Source organism: Rhineura floridana, chromosome 8 (assembly GCF_030035675.1).
Source record: "Rhineura floridana isolate rRhiFlo1 chromosome 8, rRhiFlo1.hap2, whole genome shotgun sequence".
In the NCBI taxonomy this organism is placed as follows: domain Eukaryota; kingdom Metazoa; phylum Chordata; class Lepidosauria; order Squamata; family Rhineuridae; genus Rhineura; species Rhineura floridana.
Window position 1 is genome coordinate 73180012 of NC_084487.1, and position 21525 is coordinate 73201536.

The 21525-nt window shown below is 41.8% G+C and overlaps 1 protein-coding gene across 3 annotated transcripts in view; it reads left to right on the plus strand.

The window, feature by feature from the left end:
* Nucleotides 1–21525, plus strand: part of CPM (carboxypeptidase M) — a 64971-nt gene that overhangs the window by 41727 nt on the left and 1719 nt on the right. For 2 of the 3 annotated variants that reach the window (XM_061639782.1, XM_061639783.1), the window contains 5 exons: nucleotides 1838–2010; nucleotides 5945–6129; nucleotides 12149–12319; nucleotides 14176–14328; nucleotides 16590–16738. In XM_061639782.1, coding sequence (XP_061495766.1) covers nucleotides 1838–2010; nucleotides 5945–6129; nucleotides 12149–12319; nucleotides 14176–14328; nucleotides 16590–16738 — 831 coding nt within the window. Of the gene's footprint in view, nucleotides 1–875; nucleotides 1024–1837; nucleotides 2011–5944; nucleotides 6130–12148; nucleotides 12320–14175; nucleotides 14329–16589; nucleotides 16739–21525 lie in introns of those variants that run through there. The other variant, XM_061639784.1, reaches the window with a different exon arrangement.

A 21525-nucleotide genomic window follows, 5' to 3' on the forward strand; every position in this document is an offset into this window, starting at 1 on the left:
TGAGATTTGAAACCAACTAAGATAACTGCTGGAGGAAGGTGATTTTATAATCTATTAAGAGATAGGTCTGTTATATATTATAGATTTATAGTTGAATTATAGTGTTTTGAAATTACTGGATTTAGTAGATTTGATGAGCTGGATTAATTGGCATGTTTATTTAGAAAAAAAATTGATTGATATATATCTCAAGGATTGGAAACTTCTCTTTGACTTTTTGTGGAATATTAAAATGATATGATGTTAATGAGATTTGAAACCAACTAAGATAACCGCTGGAGGAAGGTGATTTTATAATCTATTAAGAGATAGGTTTGTTATATATTATAGATTTATAGCTGAACTATGACAAATCGGAAGTCAATATTTTTATATATATGTATTTTTTTGTATTGTATTAGTTATTGATTTGTGTTGTTTTCTTTTTGTATTATTTTGGTTTTGAAAATTAGAATAAAAATTAATTGAAAAAAAAATGTGGCCAGGTACATGCTGTAGGGTCATGGTGACAGAGTAGCTTGACTCCTGTCACCACCCTAAGGAACTGTTTTTACAAGATCACTTTATGACAACATTGCTAATCCTATTTAAAATGCTGAAATGCTGGTAAACATGCATTGAATTATATATAATCCTACTGTGCTCCTGCCTGCCTACTTTTCTGGCCTGACTGGCACTGCCCACCACAGGCATGCAGCCACAGAAGAGTTGCCCATGAGGAACGTGGTCCATGGGCTCCAAAAGGTTCACCAGCTTTGCTTTATAGTAATAAACAGAACACGGTATTTAGCAAGTGATATGCAAGTGCTGGTTTGTAACTTTCTGACCCTTCACCTTTATAAAAAATATTTTCCTCTGTCTTCTTTCTGCTTCAGTCTTTGTCCTTCACTAGAACTAACATAGCTTCCTTGCAAACTTGGATGACTGCTTTCTAAGGGGCTACTTCCTATAAGTGTGCATATATTCATCTGCTGAGCTGGTTGTCCTATCATGCTGCCATGTGGTAAAGAAAGAAAGCTACAGGTGTGTAGGGATTTGAGACATATTACGAGATTTATCAGTTAAGTCCTCAAGAGTGGACAAAGCCATGTTCTTAGATTTGTGTAACTATTGTGTATAATAGCTTTCTTGAACTTAGTGCCCTCCCCCTGTTTTGGACTACAACTCCCATAAGCCCCAGCCACCATGGGCAAGGGTCAGAATGATGGGAGTTGTAATCCAAAACATTTGGACGGCACCAGGCTGGGGAAGACTGTTCTGCAACATCTAATTCTCAGGTATGTAGACCTTGCTGAGAGCTGCTGCTTACTAAAAAAAGCCAGTTTACACTGAGAAAGCGGTTTCCACTCAATGTGTCTATTGCCAGATAAGTATGCCCATGGCTATGTGCGGAATGCAACACAAGAACTAGCATGACCACAAATACAGCTGCAGTGATTTTTATAGTCAGTGAAGGTTTTTTCAGCTACAACAATTGGGAGGAAAACTCACTGTCTTCTAGCTGCTGCTGTGTCTGTGAACAGTCTGGTTCACTTTCCACATGGATAGCATTATGTGGACAGTGGGCATTTTGATTGCAGCCCCTCTCCCCAAATGCTCAAAAACATTCACTGGCAAAGTTTTGTTAAAGCCATGAGAGAAGTATTGTTGCTTTTTCCTTGACCGTTTGATTTATGGGGAAAATATATTGTAACCAATTAATGTTGACCATCTTATTTTGTTTGCTTGTTTTAAGAACATGATGCTTTGTGCTAGGCCTGCATTTTGTATGATCCTTGTACTGTGCTGCTCCTTATTGTCATTGCATTTAAAAGCCACAACTCTGTTTCTTACACAGGCAGTTGGGCGGGAGCTGTTGCTCCATTTGATAGACTTTTTGGTGACCAGTGATCAGCATGATCCAGTCATTACAAAACTCATTGACAGCACCCGTATACATATCATACCTTCGATGAACCCTGATGGATTTGAAGCAGTAACAGCTTTTAGCTGTAACCCCCCTGCTGGCAGGTAAGAATGCAGAGTAGGATAGAGCAGAAAATGTTATGAGGAGCATCTTAGAGACTGCTTTCAACATGCTTCAGAATCTCATGTTACATTCAGCCAAAGGAGCTGGTTTTTAGCTTCTATTCCTGGCTGCAGGACCTTAAACTCCAAGGTATCTTTAATCAGGGTCCTTTTAGGGCAAAGGTAGGGAACCCTTTTCAGGCTGAGGGCCATAGTCCCTCGTGGGAAACTTCCTGGAGGCCACATGCCGGTGGTGAGCACAGCCAGAGGCAAAGGTGGACAGAGCAACAACTGTGACTCTCATCTTTGTGGAGCAGGCTACATTCTAGCCATGCAAAAGTTAGAGGTTCTACCTTTTCATCCTCCACCCAGGCAAGCAGGAGTCATTATTACAGTGCAAGAACACATTTGAGGAGGGAGCAGCACAGGGCTGGTGAAGGGTGTGGCCTGGGAGAGTCCCACAGGACAGATAGAGGGCTGCATTTGGGCCCTAGGCCTGAGATTCCCCACCCCTATCCTAGCCCATAGATGCTTCTCTTTTGGATTCTATGCCTCTCTGGCCAGTCAGCCTCATTGATCCTTGTCTTATTCATCACCACCACCTCTCCCCATTCCAGCATAATTTTGCTTGCCTGCAATCTTGAGGAAGGGGCAAATCAGAGTTAGAGCACTTGGATCCAATCCCCATGCAACTCCAGAAGGAGCTAAGGAAGACTCCTGTCTAAAATCCTAGAAACTCACTATTGGTCAGTGATGACAATATTGAACTAGAGAGACCTATGCTCCGAGCTCAGTATATAACCTCAGTATAATTCTTCTGATGTTTTCCTCTCAACTCACAATGTCTTTTTCTCTTCCCACTTTTGCTGGTTCATACCTTCCTTGCCTACTCTCCTAGCTACCCATCCTTGCCAGCTTTAGTACTTATCTTTGTAAGCCGTCCAGGCACAAGGATCATGCGTCAGACCCAATTCCCACCCTTAGGGTAATTGATCTGGAATCAAAAATACCAATTTCCCCTTGCCAAGGCTGTGTACGCTCACAACAACCCTGCAAGGCAGAAGGTAGGCTGCCACCACCCCTTCTACTGGTACCACTCAGAGTCAGGGGATCTCTGAGCCCAGACACTAGGCAAACCAAGGTCCAAAAAGACAAGAGCCAAACTATGCTCCTTGTCAGGAAACCTCTGGTTAAACCCACAAAGTAGAATTAAGCTTTTAACTTCTTTTTCCCTCTTTGGTAGTTATGTGACTGAGATGGTCTAGGTACTGAATTCAGAACCACTCTCCCTCTCAATGAACACACCAGGTTAAATAGAAGTAGCTTTATTAAAATAGACAAGTGCGCATCAATATATATAGCAGCAAGTAATCCTTTAAGACCATACACCCAAACAGGGGTTTAGGTACATACAAGAGAGTTCATACACACAACAGGAAAATAACAACCTTTTCTAACCTAATACTTACACATGAGGTAGATGGTTGAAGTGGCATCTCTCCTAAGAGAGAGTGATGTTAACCACAAAGCAATGGAACCAGGCATAGGTTACCTCCCATAGGCAACACCATGGAACCACAAAAGGCAGAAAGCTATGGAACTCTGGAACCAAGGCAGCAGAGAACAAAGGCTATGGGTCTCCAGCCCTATACTGAAGGGAAAGAATCCTAACGGTCCAGGATTCAGGAACCAATCAGAAAATGTTTGATGTAACCCCCTTCTAGATGTTTCTTACTTTTTCGCGCCTTCCAGGCCCCCCTCCCAACGGTGTTTCAACTGCACAGGCCAAGAATGACCTTGAGTGCCAGGCACTTGTTAATCAGCACAGATAGCCAGGTGTTTCTTGTTTAGGCTTCTTCTTAACCGTCCTCAGCTGGAAACCGAAACCTAAGTGGGATTCTATCAGAGGCCTGCCTTTCTTAACATTTAAACTCCCAGAATTCTTTGCTTGAACCAAGATGTTCCCTTTATGGATTTTAATAACTCATGAACATATACAGGTTCATGACAGTCTTCACTCTGTTTCTTTGGACTAATTCTTGTGGAACTGACCCCTCATTGTCTCCTTGATCACAAACCACTCTATTTGGTCACGAAAATGCTTTTAGAACATCTTACTGGTACGGCCTGTGTAAGTACTTACTGCTACTTTTCACTAGCACTGATCCTTTAAGAAGCTAGCCCTGCAAGGACAAACTTCACTTTGGGGTCTCCTATCCTGCTGGAAGATGCCAGATTATCCAAAGCATGACAAAGCCAGCCATGGGACTAGCACTGACTATGCAGTCATGTGACTTACTCAGAATTTTGAAAAAGGGAAATATTACTGCTTTGCTTGAAATATTACTTTGCCATTTCTATGCTATTGCTAAACCACAACAGTATTAAAGCAGTACCTTGGAATGCTTATGGAGAGGACACAGATTTAACTAACTTTTTTTTAACTAGGGAAATGGCTCTGGCTCAGTGGTAGAACCTATTCTTTACAAAAGGTCCCGTGTCAATCCCAAGAATAAGTTTTGTGTGCAAAAAGTTTCATGTTCAATTCCTGGCATTTCCAGGTGGGGTTGAGGAAGATTCCTTTTGAAACCCTGGAGAGCTGCTGCCAGTCCTTTTAGGCAGTACTGAGCCACATGGATCAATAATCTCTGTCTGTCTGACTATACGTTTCGGTCTCCAAGCCCAGGGCTCCTTGATGTGGAAAGTCACAAAATATCACTCCAATTGCAGGGTGACAAAGCAGTGAATGTAAATTTTACCTTTCTGCAGTAGGCTAGTTTCTACACAAATCCTCCATCTAGGCAAGCAAGAGGCTTTATCAGAGTTCCAGGACACATTCCAGCCAGGAAAAATACTTGGGCTGTGAAGAAGGGCCAGTGAGGGAGCTGGCCTGGGGAAGGAGAGTGTGGCCTAAGGAGAGTTCTGAGGGCCAAATAGAGAAGCCTGAAGGGCAACCTTTAGCTCCCAAGCCTGAAGTTCCCCATCCCTGTGTTACAAGATAGAGAACGGGTGTGCACAAGGACAAATACGAATGTGTTGGCAGAACAACGTTAGAATGAGCTTTTAAGCAATTCATTGGAGCCTCAATTATTATAGGAAAAAATAGACGTGAGATAAAATTGTTCTTGTTGGATTAGAAAGGAGATAAGAAAAGAAAGTTGTTATAGGAAAGATGCGGGGAACCTTTGGTCCTCCAGATGTTGCTGAACTACAACTCCCTTCATCCCTGGCCATCGTAGCTGTAGTTCAGCAACATCTGCAGGGCCAAAAGTTCCCCATGACCACACCTGTTATAGGAGAAAGAAGTGAACGTAAAAGGACCAGGGAGGAGGGATGAAAGACACTGGCAGTTTGGTTGGGGGTGGAGGTCATAAGGTCAAGTTGGGTGTGAAAGGGGAATCAGAAAAAGAAATTACAGGAGATAGATAAAAATACTTTGAGAGTTATGTGGGGGTGGGAAGGGGAAAAGAAAAAGCCTCCACTTAGAGCCTCTGGATCAGCAAAGTCTGATTAAAATAAGGAGGCTATCACAATACCTCTAGAGTAAATGTCCATACTTAGCTTGAGAGAAGCTGAGCTATGGAACTCCTTGCCATAAGGAAAAAATGTGGCAAAGAATTTAGCAGTTTCTGAAGATGGATTACACAATTGCCAGCTGATAATGCCAAATTCTGTCTGCATTTACCACCATTTTGTGACTGGAGGACTGCAGTAGTTTTCAGCCAACTCAAGGGTGGGCCTTGCAGGTAGAAATTTTGAGAACCCCTGCCATAGTCAGTTTAAACAGTCTTTGAACAGCCAACAGTATGCTAGGAGCCTATTAGAAGAGGCGTGGCCCCTAAACAGACAGATTATCAAACATTTCCAGTGTCAACCCACTCATTTGAAAGTATGTTTCAGACTAAAGCCTAAGTGATAATAATTTTATCCCTCTAAGGTACAATGCTAATAAGAAAGATCTGAACAGGAACTTTCCTGATGCCTTCATTAAAAATAATCCCAAAGTCCAGCCAGAGACTCGGGCACTGATGGATTGGATGAAGAATGAGATGTTTGTCCTTTCTGCTAATCTGCATGGTGGATCACTGGTTGCAAGTTACCCTTTTGATAATGGCAATTCACGTAAGCTAATGTTTGTATTTGAGCACAGGATAACTAAATCAATTGACAATTCATAGGTGATGTTGCACGGTATGCATGCAAGACAGATCCTCAGTTCTATCTATAATATGAAGTACTGGAAACATTTAGTCTCAATAATATGTACCAGTCTTCCGCAACCTGGAGCCCTCCAGATGTTTTGGATTGCAACTCTTGGACCCAGATAGCATAGCCAATGGTCAAGATTAATTACATATATTCACAACAGGAATTCACAACATGAAGTCTACCTCATAATAGCAGCTAATAATCCCGCAAAAAACCAGGTCATATTGCCAATAGAATGCAATTGTAGTGCCTTTTACTTCACAGATCTTAATAGCCTTTCAACTGGCGGAGGGAGAATTTGCTCTGGCAACCAACAGTGTAACTTTGAGAATGTGGCTATCTATATATGCAACAGAATAGAGGGTCTGTCTGTGATGCGTCCTTCCCTGGCTCTCCTTGTCAGGTTCCTACCTGCTCGTGGTTACTGCCTGTCTCTAGGCACCACCAGGGACTCCACCAGTCCGGACCGCACTCTCTTATGGTTTACCTATCCGCTCTAGCACAGATCTCAACAGATCCCCCTGCTAGGCAACCACCAGTCACGTCCGAATACTGGTATTGTTATTCTCTTCACCGCTGCCACCATTTGTTACAGTTCCCCTTCAGCCTTGGTCATTACCTTACCCTCCCTTCTGGTCTGTGAAACCCCAGCCAAGGATCAGGCCTTTGGTAAACCAAATTAAGTATTTATTACAGATAACAAAGCTAACAAGATTAACAAGATTTCTTCTTAAGGCACATAAGCATATGGTTTTACTCAATACTAATCCGAACTCCACCTCCCTCCTGGCAAACAACGCTCTAAACCCCACCAACCAACCCACTCAGTTCTCTTCTCCCCCCCTGATTCCACTCTTACTCTTCCTTTTATACATTCAGCCATTTTAAACACTCAGCCAATCATCTTGCATTCTACTGCCCATTCACTCCCCCTCCTCTTTCACTCCACTTACCATGTATCTTCTAAAACAACAACACTTACCATATATACATTAATATAGGAACATCACATTTCCCCCCCCTTAAACAACAGCAGAGTATTATTCCTGTTCCAGGATTTATACGTCGCGTTAACAAATAAAAGTCTCTATGGGGAAAATGTCTTTCTTTGTTCCTCTGTCTGGTCACGTCACTGCAGTCCCAGCCACTTGCCTGGAAAGTCCATCGGCCAGTACATTGTCCTTGCCTTTTATGAACTGGAAGTCCACTTGATAGTCCTGTAGGGCCCAGGACCACCTCTGCAGCATAGTGTTATGGTTTTTCATAGTCTGCAACCATAACAAGGCCCGATGATCCGTAGTCACTGTGAATCTTCATCCCCACACGTATGGGTGCAACTTGTTTAGTCCCCACACGACTGCTAGGCACTCCTTCTGGACCGACGAATAGTTTTTCTCCCTTGGCGTCAGCTTGCGACTCAGGTACGCCACTGGATGTCTGGTGCCTTCTCTCTCCTGTAGCAAGATGACTCCCAGCGCCAGGTCCAACACATCTGTACCCACGATGAATGGTTTCTCATAGTCTGGTGCTATTAATATGGGTCCTTGGCACAAGGCTTGCTTCAGTAGATCAAAAGCCTTCTGACATTATCCGTCCATACCACACGCTCAGAACACTTCTTCTTTGTTAATTCATGCAAGGGGGTTGCTATTTCCCCAAAATTTCTCACAAACTTCCTATAAAATCCAGCCACACCCAGAAATGCCACTTGTTTTTTGGTTAAGGGGATCGGCCACGCTTGTATTGCCTCCACCTTGCTCCATAAGGGGGTGATTTTCCCACTCCCCACCTTATGTCCTAAATAGATTACTTCCTTTAGTCCAAACTGGCATTTCTTAGCTTTGATTGTGAGGCCTGCTTTTCTTAAGGCCTCCAATACTGTTGTCAGGTGTTGGACATGCTCAGGCACCGACTTGCTAAAAATGGCTACGTCATCGATAGAGGCCACTGCAAAATCTGACATGCCTCGCAACACAGTATTGATTAGCCTCTGAAATGAACTTGGTGAGTTCCTTAGTCCCATGGGTAAGGTCACAAACTCATATAACCCATCTGGTGTACTGAAGGCAGTTTTGGCTCTGGATTGCTCGTCTAGTTCCATTTGCCAAAATCCTTTACAGAGATCTATTGTAGAGATAATGGTTGCTGCCCCCAATAACTCTAACATTGCGTCTACCCTAGGCATAGGATACGCATCTGGGACAGTAATTTTATTGATTAGCCGATAATCAATGCAAAACCTTGTCGTTCCATCTTTTTTCGGAACCAGGACAATACTTGAGGCCCAGGGACTGATGGATTCCCTGATCACTCCTAATTCCAGCATATCTTCCACCTCCTTTTTGATCTCATTCAAAACTTTCCCATTCACACGGTACGGAACAGATCTGATTGGGGCATGATCTCCAGTATCAATGGAATGTATAACTATACTGGTTCGGCCAGGTTTGTTGCTAAAGAGATTCCTATAGGTTTTCAAAACTCTCAGAATCTCTTCTTTTACTTCCTCCTCTACCTCCTCTGACCATTCCACTTGATCTACCCCTCCTTTGTCTTTGCTTTCCTGTACCAAATCTGGAAGTTCAGGCCCACTTCCCTCAGGGAATAAGGTAACTTGCAACACCTGTGCATCCCTGGTATGGTAAGGCTTCAACATATTACATGAACCACTTTACTTTTGTTTAATTGGTCTGTGGTAATTACATACGTCACTGTGTCAAGCCTTTCTCTGATGGTATATGGTCCTTCCCAGTTAGCCTGTAATTTGTCATGTTTCCTGGGTATGAACGCCATAACCATATCTCCCACATCATACACACGTTCTCTGGCTGTTCTGTCATACCAGTAACTTTGCTTCTGCTGTGATTGACTCAAATTCTTTTTCACCACCTCCATCATTTGTTTCACTGGTTCACATTCACCCTTTCTCTCAGCAGGCATCCAGTCTATATAAAATCCCATTTTCACACACAACTTGATTCCTCAGTTTGTCAGTGAAAGGAATCTGTTGGGTCGCGGCTTGTTCCTTTATCTGCTTCAAACTTATATCTTTATGCAGCTCTTCCCTGAATTGATCTGCTTCTTCCCCAGAGACCACTTGATACATTTTGTCTCCTTCAGCAGGCCTGCTAGTGGTTGCTATGGTGACCTGAGGCTGGTTAACAGATTCCACCCTGTTTGTTTCAGCCCCCCTTAATATGGCTTCTTTTTCTCTGCCAAGTTGCTGTCTGGTCACTACATAGATCTTTCCTTGGGCTTCCATTACATCCCTTCCCAATATTACTGGTTCTTGTTGCTGGGCATTAATGCCTACTTTATATCGGCCCTCTCGGCCTCTCCAAGTCATATCCACCAGGGCCACAGGCAAACTTTCTTGTTGACCTCTCACTCCTTGGATAGTCACAGTTTCCTGAGGTAATATTACCTCAGATTTTATTAAATCTGGCCTCAGTAATGTCTGAGCGGCACCAGTATCAAGCAATGCCCAATAATTTGCCCCTTGTACACTCACTTCCTCTCTCAGACTTGAATCAAGGTCTGTTACTTCTGTCCAGTTTATCTGGCAGAACTAAACCTTTTTCGCTGTTTCTAAAGCCTTGGGCTCTGTTTTCACTGTCCTTATCTGAGCAGGATTACTAATGGGGTTGGCAACCTCACATTGAAAATGTAGGTGCCCCGGTCTACCACATTTGTAGCATAATTTCTTCTCACTTTTAGGGTACACAGATCCACTCTGGGGTGTCCTGTGCCCTTCAGATTTTAATGGAGGACTCACTCGCTGTGGTACCACATCCCTTCTGCCAGCACTATATGGTCTGGGTTTAAACTCTCTTGATGTTTTCCCCACCCAGCCAGTTCTATTGGAGGCGAAGTGATCCGCCATCTCTGTGGCCTCCTGCACAGATGTAGGGGAATGGTCTTTGACCAGGAGCCTTATTTCTGGTGGTAACTGATGGTATAATTGATCCAGTATCATGAGGTTTTTCACCTCCTCCACAGACTGAACTTTGGCACTACTCATCCACTTTCCAAATATATCCATCAATTTTGCTCCCAGTTCCACAAAAGACCTCCCTGTCTGTATCTGGCAGTTTCTGAAAAGCTTTCTAAAATAATCAGGCCCCAGTCTGAATCTTTTAAACACTGCTTCTTTGAATTCAGCATAGGTGACGGGCCTGTCTGAGGGGAAATATTGGTATACCTCAGCCAATTCCCCTTTAATCAGATTTGATAAATACTGCATGTATTTATCTACAGGTAGCCCCCACAACTGAGCTGCTTTTTCAAAGGTGCTGAGGTAAATTTGAGGATCTTGACCAGGCTCATAGACAGCAAAGTCCTTTGGAGTAATTTTTATTTTTGCTCCATCTCTGTCCTTTCTTGTTTCATCAGAATGAAACTTCTCTCTTTCAAATTTTAACTTTTCTACTTGTAATTCGGCATCTACTGCTTGTTGCTTCTCCCTCTCCTCAAACCCCATTCTCATTCTCTCAGTTTCCATCTTCAACTTCTCAGCTTCCATCCTCAATCTCTCAGCTTCCAACTCTCGCTGTTTATCTTTTTCCTCAGCCTCAAAGACCCGCTGCTTTTCTTTCTCAGCAGCCTCCCTCCTCAATCTCTCAGCTTCCAACTCCCTCTGCTTGTCTTTTTCCTCAGCCTCCCATCTTAACTTCTCTCTCAAGTACTCTATATAAGCGGGATTGCTTAAATATCCTTCTGGGGTCTCTTCTCTGACAGGTTGTTTTTGCTGGGCAGTTGCAAATCCTATAAGTGCTACCCTCAATTCATCTACCCCTTTACCCTCGTGAGGTAAATTGAATGTTATGCACTTCTCCACCAGCTCCTCTCTTTTCATTTTTATATATTCAGCCATGGTGTTTGAGTTCACTCACTCTTTGCCACACACTCTTTGCCAGTCACTCTCACAAGAAATCTTGTTTTGTTATTTCTGTTTGCCACACCACTGTATCTGGATTCTGTGTTGTTCGTATCCCACTGCTACAGACACCACGTGTGACGTAGTCTCCTTTGTCACCACGTGTCTTTGGGACTCTCTTTGGTTCGTATCCCACCGCTACTGCCACCACATGTGATGCGTCCTTCCCTGGCTCTCCCTGTCAGGTTCCTACCTGCTCGTGGTTACTGCCTGTCTCTAGGCACCACCAGGGACTCCACCAGTCCGGACCGCACTCTCTTATGGTTTACCTATCCGCTCTAGCACAGATCTCAACAGATCCCCCTGCTAGGCAACCACCAGTAACGTCCCAATACTAGTATTCCCAGAGACTCTGAATACTGGTATTGTTATTCTCTTCACCGCTGCCACCATTTGTTACAGTTCCCCTTCAGCCTTGGTCATTACCTTACCCTCCCTTCTGGTCTGTGAAACCCCAGCCAAGGATCAGGCCTTTGGTAAACCAAATTAAGTATTTATTACAGATAACAAAGCTAACAAGATTAACAAGATTTCTTCTTAAGGCACATAAGCATATGGTTTTACTCAATACTAATCCGAACTCCACCTCCCTCCTGGCAAACAACTCTCTAAACCCCACCAACCAACCCACTCAGTTCTCTTCTCCCCCCCTGATTCCACTCTCACTCTTCCTTTTATACATTCAGCCATTTTAAACACTCAGCCAATCATCTCTCATTCTACTGCCCATTCACTCCCCCTCCTCTTTCACTCCACTTACCATGTATCTTCTAAAACAACAACACTTACCATATATACATTAATATAGGAACATCACACTGTCCTTGTCACATTTTTAACAATCCTTGCATTTGGGAAGGATTTCTAGTGATAGCCAGAAACTTACTTATGCTTATATGATGCAAGCTATACCTATTAGTTGTAAAATGTATGTAAACAAACACATAGAATCTAAACTTTAACAAGATTTCTACTGTGGTCACCTTTTTTCCGCAGTTACTATTACTCCAAATGATGAGAGCAAAACTCTGGATAATGATGTTTTTGAGCACCTTGCAAGAATATACTCTACTAACCATGCCACGATGCATGAAGGGTCTGCATGTCAAAATGGAGAATATTTTCTGGATGGCATTACAAATGGATATAGATGGTACCAGGTAGAAGGTAAGAATTTGTATATTTTAACGAATACTTGACAGGGTTCTCCTCTACTTTGTTTTTTAAGGTGTATATTGACAAATTAAACAATGTAAAATAATAAAAATCAGTAAAACTCCACACCAAACATATAGCAGCAATCCAGTACAAATTAAAACAAAACAGAATACAATACAATATTTCACTACAATGTATTGAAATAAAACAGCAGCAAAAGCCTGGGAGATCAGTAGGCCAGGTATCCTCTACTGAACAGTAGGGAACAGGATCTGCCTGACAGGCCAGATCCTGAGCTCTCCCCCTTGTCAGCTATTGTGACAGGTGGGTGGGGCTGTCCACCTATCAATCACTTGACATCACCATGATGTCAGGTGACCCAATGGGGTTTGCTGAAAGTAGTGATCAACTGATGGGAGCTTAGAGCAAGCCCTGCTTTGGGCAGACTGGCTGCACTATGGAGTTCCCATCTGAGAACTCTGTAGTGCAGATGATTCCTATGGGGCTGCTGAAAGTACCAATCAGCTTATATGTGCTTACAGCAAGCCTTGCTTGCCAAGGAAAAATCAAGAGTGTACTTTAAGGCTTCTGATTGTTCCTTTGCAGCTTTGCAGTTCCTTTAGCATCCCATATCTGGTGTGGGGCAAGTAGGTGTGGTTTGAGGAAAATGGCCTTGCAGGTCATGTTAGGACTGCTGCCAAACCTAATTTTGACCTTGAACTTGAGGTTCCCTATCACTGCACTCCTGGACCAATTTCCTGGTAAAAGTACAGAGCTTTGAGTTCACGTAACCTTTCTTTAGTCTTAAAGCAGATGGGGTGGGTATGGGTGGGGAAGAGGTGTGACGTGACAAATCCATTTGCATTCCATAGTAAGTGCCTAGCATATTTTTCTCCAGACAAACAATGTGTGTGGCTTAAAAAAATCATGAATAAGATCCGCACTGAAATTTTATCAAACCATTTCAGTAGAAATCTAAATATTTAAATAGTGGAGAATTATTTTGATATTCATATAAACATTTCCATTGTGAGTCTAAATCTTGATGGTAGGTACCACATGTAAGTGTGTAGATTCCTGGATGTAACACAGTTGACTAGCCATGCCTTGGCACAGGTCCTGGAGAACGCCTCCTGCACAAGGTCCCATGGAAATGAATGGGACAACATGAAAATGCATGTATGTGTAGTTCCTGTGTGTGTTAACGGGTGTGTGTATGTGGGATGGTGATGTGCAGAATAAATTATTTGTTATGCTTGTTGTGTGTGTAGTTACATAACTCAGGAAAGTAATAACATATTTTGATTGGTTGCCAATCAACCAGAAAAAATAGGCCTTTTCCAGTCTTCTGATGGCTTGCTGGAAATGTGGTGTTTCCCTCTCACCTCATTTTCATGAATTCTTGAGGGTTTTTTTTAATTGAGAGTGTGTATGCAGTCATGTACTAGGAGAGGAGACACCAAAAAAGAGGGGGCAGCCTAGTGCCTGCATAATAATAGCAGCTTAAAGAACCCAAACTCCTGGCAGTAGCCGCTCACCACAACTACCTGTAGGCTCTTCAGGCCAGTTTAGCAGCAGGAGGAAGAAGCCGAAGCAGCTAATGGCAGTAGCTGATGAGCAGGGCCAAGGTGGCAGTGACCATTGTGATGGTGGCTGTGGGACTGCTACAACACTGACTTTTCTGCAGGCAAGTTCCTGGGTCACTCCTTCTGCAGCAGAAGTGCTTGCTCATGGGCCAAATCAGCTTTCTTGAGGACATTGATTCCAAGATTGGTGAGTGAGGCATTGGGGAAGGAGTTTAGGATTTAAAATGCTCATATCTTTCTTCATGGCATTTCAACTTGGTAATTAAACATTTACTTCAGGTGGTATGCAGGATTATAACTATATCTGGGGACAGTGCTTTGAAATTACTGTGGAAGTATCATGTTGTAAATTTCCACAACAAGATGAGCTTTCATCCTTCTGGAATGACAATAAAGCTGCTTTGATCGAATATATTAAACAAGTTCATCTAGGTAAGATGACTCTGCTCAATTTTATTTTATTATACATAATATTATGATTTTTAAATCTTGCCCACAGTCCCCATTCAGTTCGTGGACCTCTGTACTTGCAGTTTAGTTTTTTTAAAAAAGCATCACCTACATAAAGTCAAACTATGTGAGAAACATCATATCTAGTTGGGCCCTTAAGATGCCAACCCCAATTATCTCTTTAAAATATTTACTTGCAGTGATTTCTAGGCATTGAAGAAGTTGATAATCCCATCCCTCACTTCATCTCCTGGATTTGATGAGTTTATAGTAGAATTAGTTTGAGCTAGGATCTCAGGTTCAAACACCTATGATGCCATGAAACTCAGGAAGTGACCCAGAGTAGGCCAGTTTTCAGACTAAGTTGTAAACAAATAATTGCAAGTATACACGATAAGCACCTATAAAAATGACTGTTAGTAATATCCACATACAGAGCAACTTGTGGCCAAAATAAATATTAAGTAACTTTTCATTGGCTTTTAAAAGATTTTAGTGACAAGCAGGCACTGGAAGTTACAATCAGAGGCTGAGGGAGGGAGTGGGAAGAAGGTGCTTAATCTTTTCTTTACTGGCTGATTTGCCCCTAAAAAAAACCCCCTACCCCTTCCACCTCTAAAGTTGCTTACTATAGTTTTGTTCTTGTTTAGGGTCTTCCACTTCTCTTTAAGACTAAATAGAAAAAAGCAATAAATACAACTGTTCTATAACAGGCTGTTTGACAAGTAGCTCCAGTATCTTCTGTAATGGTACTAGAGTTGAGAAAGGATAGTCCACTGGTAACAGATCATGCATGGGATCCATTAAAATGAGCAGGAAGCCATCTTTGCATGCAGTATAGTGAAGCAACACTGCCCTCCCATGGTTTGCCAGGGACAGAATTTCTAGGCTGACTAACACAGTGCTCCAGAAGACCTGTTTATTGAATATTCATCTTGATTCGTTTGCACAAAGTTTAAGAACATAAGAAGAGCCTGCTGGATCAGGCCAGTGGCCCATCTAGTCCAGCATCCTGTTCTCACAGTGGCCAACCAGGTGCCTGGGGGAAGCCCGCAAGCAGGACCTGAGTGCAAGTTTGTGGGAGGTTATATGAACATTCCTTACGTCAGGGGAAATGGTTTTGTTGTGCAAAAGTCCAAATTCACTTTAACTGTGCAACCTGCATTTCCCAATATGTGAATGACTCCCATCCACAAAATAGCAAATCTGGAATTAGCCCAATTCTGCTAATCCTATTGATTCAGAATAAGATTACTGTCCCCTCCTACAAAAATAAGTTTCTTCAAGTTCTCTTAATTTAAAACTAGATTTTCTGTTGTGGCAGCAGTGGCAAACATGTGATGCCCCATGAGGATTTTTGTGGTTCCCTCCCCCAAATTGTCATCTAATTTAAAAATAAATGTTTTTGACTGTTCTTATGGATACCCAGCTGTGATGCCGTGATGCTCAAAGATTACCCCCCCCCCAGTTTATCCATTAAAAAACAATTGGTCTACCACTTTGATATGCAGCCTGCAGGGGATTGATTTTTGCCCCCAGAAAGGTTATCTACCCCTTTCTTAAGGCACTGTGCTTTAGGACCCCCACCTTCAATTTACAAATAAGGAGTTGGATATTCAAGCTTTTGTTTCCTTAAAAAGGTAAGAAATGAAAAAGAACAGATACACCACCCAGTATCAAAGGAGAGCCATCCTGCTCTGCATACAGCGGATATACTCTTCTTCCACATCAATGCTCCATGCAGGTGTATGCACACGCTTTGTCATGGCTTTTGTGCAGACCTATAATGGAATTGTACAGCCATGTGCCACAGTGCAGAAAGTGCTAGAGCCCTGAGAAAGAATAGATAATTTGTTTCCAACCTTTGAGAGGAAACTTTTGCTCTATGTAAATATGCTTAGAGGAGGGACAAGTTATTTCTGTTTCTCATCATATACCCACCATATTCATTATTCTCCTTGGAATAACTAGAGGTAAATTTCTTTCTCTAAGAAAGATCCAAACATCAGCCAAACATTTATTCTCTTGGGAAAATGTTCATACAACACTTTAGCAAATGTTTTAACATTCATTACAGAGTGGATTAGAAGACAAAGGACTGCTGGTAGATTGTGATTGTCTGTGCCAAGGGAAACATGCTCCTGTTGCTATGCTTCCTTGACAGAAAATAAGTTCTCTGATTACATGCTGAAAAGCAAAAGAAATGGTGGCTTCTTTCCCTTTTAATTTCTTTCTTGCCATAGGTGTAAAAGGTCGTGTTTTGGATAAGAATGGAGAACCTATTCCAGGTGCCATTGTGGAAGCTGTAGATAGAAGGCATATATGCCCTTACAAAACCAATCGAAATGGAGAATATTATCTTCTCCTCCTGCCTGGGACCTACACACTTAATGTAAGTCTTCTTGTACAGCCCTTGAGCTCCTGTTCCGGTAAACATGGCCCAAAATCCTAGATGATGATGCATGTCTGTGAAGAGCTTCTGTGCATTAATGGGGGGTGAGCCTGTCTTTCCTTCTGGTGCCAGTCCCTGTCATGGGGACTTCTGCCTGTGGGGGGAGGGGACTGACACTGCTTATCTAACATTTTAGTAACCCAGAATGTGTATGACTAAGATGATATATCACTGCTGTGCTGATATGGCACCATAAAACTCTCTGAAATGTGATAATAAAATCCTAGATTTCACAACTGATTCAGCAAACCCACATCCAAAGGTCAAAGATACTATGTGCCTTCAAGTCGATTACAGCTTATGATGACCCTATGAAATAGTGACCTCCAACAGCATCTGTTATAAACCACCCTGTTCAGATCTTGTAAGTTTAGGTCTGTGGCTTCCTTTACGGAATCAATCCATCTCTTGTTCGGTCTTGTTTTTCTACTCCCTTCTGCTTTTCCCAGCATTATTGTCTTTTCTAGTGAATCAGGTCTTCTCATTATGTCTCCAAAGTATGATAACCTCAGTTCATCATTTTAGCTTCTAGTGATAGTTCTGGTTTAATTTGTTCTAACACCCAATCATTTGTCTTTTTTGCAGTCCATGGTATCTGCAAGGCCAGTCCATGGTATCTGCAAGGCTCTCCTTCAACACCACATTTCAAATGAGTTGATTTTTTCTCTTACCCACTTTTTCACTGTCTAGCTTTCACATCTGTACATAGAGATTGAGAATACCATGGTCTGAATGATCCTGACTTTATTGTTCAGTGATACACCTTTGTGTTTGAGGACCTTTTCTAGTTCTCTCATAGCTGCCCTTGCCAGTCCTAACCTTCTGATTTCTTGACTACTGTCTCCATTTTGGTTAATGACTGTGCCAAGGTATTGATAATCCTTGACAAGTTCAGTGTCCTCATTGTCAACTTTAAAGTTGCATAAATCTTCTGTTGTCATTAGTCTTCTTGACGTTCAGCTGTAGTCCTGCTTTTGTGCTTTCTTCTTTAACTTTCATCAGCATTCATTTGAAATCATTACTGGTTTCTGCTAGTAGTATGTTATCGTCTACAATCTTAAATTATTGATATTTCTCCCTCCAGTTTTGACACCTCCTTCATCTTGGTCCAATCCTGCTTTCCGTGTGATATGTTCTGCATATAGATTAAATAAATAGGGTGATAAAATACACCCCTGTCTCACACCCTTTACGATGGGAAACCAGTCAGTTTCTCCATATTCCATCCTTACAGTAGCCTCTTGTTCAGAGTATAGGTTGCGCATGAGGACAATCAGATGCTGTGGCACCCCCATTTCTTTTAAAGCATTCCATAGTCTTTCATGATCTACACAGTCAAAGGCTTTGCTGTAATTGATAAAGCACAGGGTGATTTTCTTCTGAAATTCCTTGGCCCTTTCCATTATTCAACGTATGTTTGCGATGTGATCTCTGGTGCCTCTTCCCTTTCTAAATCCAGCTTGGACATCTGGCATTTCTCGCTCCATCTATGGTAAGAGCCTTTGTTGTAGAATCTTGAGCATTACTTTACTTGCATGGGATCTTAAGGCAATTGTTTGATAATTACTGCATTCCCTGGGATCTCCTTTTTTTGGAATTGGGATGTATATTGAACGCTCCCAGTCTGTGGGCCATTGCTTAGTTTTCCATATTTCTTGACAAATGTTTGTCAAAATTTGGACAGATTCTGTCTCAGTAGCTTGTAGCACTCTATTGGTATGCCATCTGTTCCTGGTGATTTGTTTCTTCCAAGTATTTTAAGAGCAGCTTTTACCCCACATTCTAAAACTTCTGGTTCTTAATCATATGGTTCCTCTGTGAATGAATCTGTGATCCTTGCATCTCTTTTATATAGTTATTCAGTGTATTGCTTCCCTTTTATTTCATCTCGGTCAGTCAGTGTGTTCCCCTGTTGATTATTCAACATCCCTACTCTTGGTTTAAATTTCCCGTTAATTTCTCTAATGTTTTGGAATAGGGCTCTTGTTCTACCTTTTTTGTTGTCCTATATACAATACAATACAATAACTATACTATACTATAAACAATACAATAACTATACTATACTATACAATAACTATTGTAATAGTTCTTTGTCCCTACATACTAGTCATTGTATTATTGTATATAGGGTTCTGGCCATGTTTATCTCTTTTTGCTTTTGCTTTCTTTCTTTAACTATTTTAAGAGTTTCTTCAGTCATCCATTGAGGTCTTTCTCTCTCCTTAACTCAGTGTATTGTCTTTTTGCATTCTTCACTGATACTGTCTCTGACTTCAATCCATAGTTCTTCTGGTTCTCTATCAACTAAGTTTAAAACCTCAAATCTGTTCCTTATTTGATCTTTATATTCTTCTGGGATGTTATTTAAACTGTATTTTAGCATTACAGTTGTTTTGTTGTTGTTCTTTAGCTTTACTCTGATTTTCTATATTACCAGCTCATGATCTGTACCTCAGTCTGCTCCTAGTCTTGTTTTCACAGAGAATATGGAACTTCTCCATCTTCTGCTACCAATTATATAATCAATTTGATTCCTATGTTGACCATTTCATGATGTCCACATGTACAGTAATCTCTTCAGTTGCTCAAAAACTGTGTTTGCAAGAAACAAATTGTTGGCTTCACAGAATTCAATAAGTCTTTCTCCTGCTTCATTTTTATCTCCTAAGTCCCATATTCCCACAATTTCTAGTTCTTCTCTGTTCCCTGGTTTTGCATTCCAGTCCCCCATGAACATATCTTGTTCTGGTGTGTGATCAATTTCTTCCTGTACGTTTGTATAAAATCTCTCAAATTCCTCTTCTTCTGTGTTTGCCATTGGAGCATAGACTTGGATGATGGTTACGCTCAGACCTTGCGTTGTAGCTCCTAATTGCTTTTGCTACATCACTTCTCACTATTAAAACCACCCAATTTCTTCTTAATTTCTCATTTCCTGCATAAAATATTTTGTAGTTGCCTGACTGAAAATGTTCCATTCCCGTCCATTTTAATTCACTCATGCCAGGTATTGTAATGTTGATGTGTTCCATTTCTTGCTTGACAATTTTTAACTTTCCCTGGTTCATGCTTCTCACATTCCATGTTTCTGTTGTGTATGTCATACAACTCTGGACTCTCCTTTTGCATCTGTGCACATCAGCCTCCGGGCTTCCTTTCGGCTTTGACCCAGCTGTGTCATTAGTCACAGCACTACTTGTGCTTGTCTGTTGTTCTTCCCCAGTAGCTCGATGAGTGCCATCTGACCAGGGGTCTCATCTTCCATCAGTATCTCATGCATTTTGGATACTCTGTTCATAGAGTTTTCGTGGTAAGATATTCAGAGGTGGTTTACCATTGCCTTCCTCTGAGTTTGGATGCATCTTAGTCTGATGTCTCAGCTTTGACCATTCTGCCTTGGGTGCCCCTGCCAGGAGTCGAGCCTCTTGGTCTAGACTCCTGACAGCATTGTTCTCAGCTTCTTTGACACCCTCAAACCACCTCACCACTTTAAGGTGCACATCCTATAGGAGGCCAAAGGTCAATATACGAATAAAAAAATCATGCCATCCTTCCAAAGTTGACCTTAGTATTTATTTATTTATTATTTGAGTTATATTCTGCCCTTCCTCCTAGCAGGAGCCCAGGGTGGCAAAGGGAAAGCTCTTGCTTACATTCTCATTAATTTCAGCAGTGTAATAGGACAGATAGCATATGGCCTCTGTTATATTGTGTTATCTATTGAAGATACACAGTTCAATCCTATATTTCTACTCAGAAGTCCAACTGAGTTTAATGGCACTTACTCCCGGGTAAATGAGTATCTGATTTGAACCTTAGTTCTTTAATAGGTTGCAACCTGGAAGTTAATCCATTGCTACCTGAAATAAGTTCTATCTATAAATATAAACTGAACTTGAAAAGGCCTTGTTGTCATAGCAACCCCAGGACTAGGCTGAAAGGTCTCCATTCTTATACCCAATACTTCACTGGCAAATCACTGGGATAAAACTCCCCACCTCTGTCACAGCTTAGAATGTTCCATTAACGCAGTAATAAATGGCTGAAGCTGCAGTGGCTAACGGTACTTTATAGGATTAGCCTACCAGTGCCCTTATTGGTGCAGGGGAATAAGAGTCAGAATTTACACAAAATACAGGCCTACATAACTTCTTCAGTGGTAACTCTTCATAAAATGAACCAGTGCCCCATGATATTCTTATTAGCAAGCTAGCTGGATGGAACAACTATCAGGTGGATTCACAGTTGGCTCCAGAATTGTACTCAAAGAGTGCTTATCAATGGTTCCTTCTCAAACTGGGCAGAAGTAATGAGTGGGTTACCACAGGGCTCGGTCCTGGGCCCAGTGCTCTTCAACATTTTTTACAACTTGGGTGAGGAGGTACAGAGCATGCTTATCAAATTTGCAGATGATACAAAATTGGGGAGTACAGCCAATATCATGGAAGACAGAAACAAAATTCAAAGGGACCTTGATAGGCTAGAGCATTGGCTGAAAACAACAGAAAGTCAACAGGGTTAAATGCAAAGTTCTACACCTAGGAAAAAGAAACCAAATGCACAGTTATAGGATGGGGGATACTTGGCTCAGCAATATGACATGTGAGAAGGATCTTGGAATTGTGGTTAATCAGAAGCTGAATATGAGCAAACAGTGTGATGTGGCTGTAAAAAAGGCAAATGCTACTTTAGGCTGCATTAATAGATGTACAGTTTCCAAATCA